This window comes from Agrilus planipennis, unplaced genomic scaffold (assembly GCF_000699045.2).
Source record: "Agrilus planipennis isolate EAB-ADULT unplaced genomic scaffold, Apla_2.0 scaffold2384, whole genome shotgun sequence".
Lineage (NCBI taxonomy): Eukaryota > Metazoa > Arthropoda > Insecta > Coleoptera > Buprestidae > Agrilus > Agrilus planipennis.
Genome location: NW_020441040.1, coordinates 1 through 3271, shown reverse-complemented (window position 1 = coordinate 3271; position 3271 = coordinate 1). Strand labels below are relative to the sequence as shown.

The 3271-nt window shown below is 35.7% G+C and overlaps 1 protein-coding gene across 1 annotated transcript; it reads left to right on the top strand.

Annotated features, from left to right (window-relative positions):
- The first annotated feature begins 1144 nt into the window (after window positions 1-1144).
- On the top strand, window positions 1145-2160 carry LOC108741420 (splicing factor 3A subunit 2). Its single transcript, XM_018476236.2, is given in 3 exon segments — window positions 1145-1236; window positions 1295-1868; window positions 1870-2160. Coding segments are annotated over 2 exon segments (564 nt in total). The 5' UTR covers window positions 1145-1236; window positions 1295-1358; the 3' UTR covers window positions 1924-2160.
- The last annotated feature ends 1111 nt before the right edge of the window (window positions 2161-3271 follow it).

Genomic DNA, 3271 nt, shown 5'->3' with positions numbered 1-3271 from the left:
TATATGATAGCTGCACCATTTACAAATTGGAGCAGTTTGTACCTATTTGTAAATTTATTTTAAAAACAACTGCTCAGCGGATATCGCCTCTTAAGTGAACGAAACTTAAATTGTAGAAGCGAACTCACAAACGGCAGATAGACGTGACTATGACGTATGATAAATGACTATGAAATTTTTAAGGTTATATACCTATAAATCACTTATTTGCACCGAAAAAAGCATTAAAACACCTTTCCTTCGACGTTTTCTTATGAGTTTCTTATAAATACACCTTCTTTAACTAAAACCCGTACTACAGGAGTTGAATTATTAATGAAAATTGAGGTAGCGACTATGAAAATGAGGTGTGAACTTTGACGTGCGATCTACAAATATAAATTTGCAAAAAAAGCGTTAAAAAGACCCTCCCCCGGATTATTTCATGTAAGTTTTTCATAATTAGGCCATTTTACGTCATTTTCAGCAAAAAAAAAGTTGCATTTTCGAAAAAGTCGCGATTCGGAAGTTTTACCCTAAAGGACATGCCTTAGCGGTCAGAATTATGGTACAACAAAAGAAAGAGATGGAACGAGGTTTCGAACAACATCCATTTCTCTCACGACGTATGTGTTTCGCCTTTGACGTTTTGAACGTTTATAACCATTGATCAAAATTCGCGCAACTGGAGCTCCTCGAAATAGGCTGAATGCTTCCGAGGANTGCAAGCTCAGCGATGGTGCTAACCAAAATTTTATCGAATATATTTATCATAAATTATACTTAATATCCATACAATAACGTCATTAATACATATACATCTCCAAACCTATACATATATGATAGCTGCACCATTTACAAATTGGAGCAGTTTGTACCTATTTGTAAATTTATTTTAAAAACAACTGCTCAGCGGATATCACCTCTTAAGTGAACGAAACTTAAATTGTAGAAGCGAACTCACAAACGGCAGATAGACGTGACTATCGGTTCTAAGTGACTTACCCAAGGTCATAAATGGGCAAGTACCTGCGCGACCGCTCGCCAGCTTCCTTCGTCAGACCTGTATGTGTTTCGCCTTTGACGTTTTGAACGTTTATAACCATTGATCAAAATTCGCGCAACTGGAGCTCCTCGAAATAGGCTGAATGCTTCCGAGGATTCCGCGATTTTTAGAATCGCCCATAGATTAAAGAAATATATACTGTTTTGTATATTATTGTAATAAGTCAGATAGACTAGTTTTTAGGTAGTTCTGTAAGTTTCTTTTTAAAATCTGTCTGTTTAATTTTTTTTTATTTAATTTTGTTTGTAGTTAATTCAAGTGCTGAATTAGAGTGTGAATACCTGATTTAAAGCGGTTATATACATATAAAGACATGGATTTTCAAAATCGCCCAGGAGGAAAAACAGGAGGCGGAGGGGTTGCATCTTGGTCAGAAACTAACAGAGATAGACGAGAACGTCTTCGCCAATTAGCGTTGGAGACTATTGATTTACAAAAAGATCCTTATTTTATGAAAAATCATCTTGGATCATATGAATGTAAATTGTGTTTAACACTTCACAATAATGAGGGCAGTTATTTAGCTCATACTCAAGGCAAAAAGCATCAGGCAAACTTAGCGAGAAGGGCTGCAAAGGAAGCAAAAGATGCACCTTCACAGTTGGCTCCTGAGAAGCCTAGAGTAGAGCCAAAGAAATTTATCAAAATAGGTCGACCTGGTTACCGTGTAACAAAACAAAGAGATCCAGAAACAGGGCAACAAAGTTTACTTTTTCAAATTGACTATCCTGAAATAGCTGACAATGTTATGCCAAGACATCGGTTTATGTCAGCTTATGAACAAAAGATTGAGCCACCAGATCGCAAGTGGCAGTATTTACTTTTTGCTGCAGAGCCCTATGAAACAATTGCTTTTAAAGTTCCAAGTCGTGAAGTAGAAAAAACTGACAACAAATTCTGGACCCATTGGAATAAAGATACTAAACAATTTTTCCTGCAATTTGCTTTTAAAAATGAAACAAAGAAACCAGGCACTATAATTGCAAGAGGGTCAAATATTTTGGGTGCTGTACCCCCTCCGCCTATGTTACCTGTCCCTCCGCCCCCTAGGCCACCAATGTTTAATCCTATTCCTCCTCCTTCATTGGTTGGTGGTGTCTTACCTGTTCCACCACCAATGCAGTAATTTATTTATTAAATATGCATTGATCAGTTGTACTTTATCCTTCAATGTTTTTGTCATAATATAATTGCAACTACTATATTTTGTGTTGTAAACATTAACGATAAGATGAACTAAAAAAAATTTTATAAATAAATGACGGTTATTATTTGATTGTTTGACATCAGAATAGTTCAAAATTGATGCAAGTTAAATTCCCTATTTTCCACCAAAAGAATTTANATTTCGGCTCTCTTATCCAACGGTAGATAATGTTTCTTTATAAAAATTTCCCATTTTAAGGATTTAAATAATAAAACAAGGGTGATACAGGGAGAATGAAATAGTAATAGAAATTTTAAATATGTGATTAATGAATATTTATTGTATTTTGTATGTCTAAACATACTAAATGTTTCTATCTAAAAACAATTTAATAACTCAAATAAAATAGGTACAGTACAACATTAGGGTAACAACCATGTGTATGAACGAATGCATAGAAAAAATATTAAAAATAAATTTCTAATTTACCACAACATCCTGCACTATCCCCACAAGGATAACATAGTGCTAGCCTACAATTCATGCCATCAAGCGTCCACATAAAAACCGAATTGAATGTCCATGTGAGGATACCATTTAAGTAGTTCCACAAATGTTAGTAAGGGGCTCGGAGTTCTTTCTGTCAGCTGTGCAAAATTGTTTAATGAGCATTCGCTGACACTGCTTAAATGAAGGAATCCGTACCGACATTCAGCTATTTTCGGTTTGCAAATTGAATTATTCAGTTTCTTAGAGATTATTGCTTGTAAGTCATCAACTTCGTCTGTATGAAGCAAGCCAGTCAATAACTGACTGAAGTTAGCGACACTACAAGGTGTAACAGAATAAGTGCGAAGCTTTGGATGCAATAAATAATCGCATGGTGAGTTCAGCAGCGTGGTTAAAGACAAAACTTTTTGTTAAGGCAATCGCAATAATTTACAAGTTGGTCTTGTACGTGAATTGCTAACGTAGATGTCTTCAAATCAGGGATGTTACGGAGCTTCGACTCCGGTTCCGTTAAGTCGGAACTTCCGATTATTATTACACCTTCGGTTCCGACTTCGGCTCCGACACTT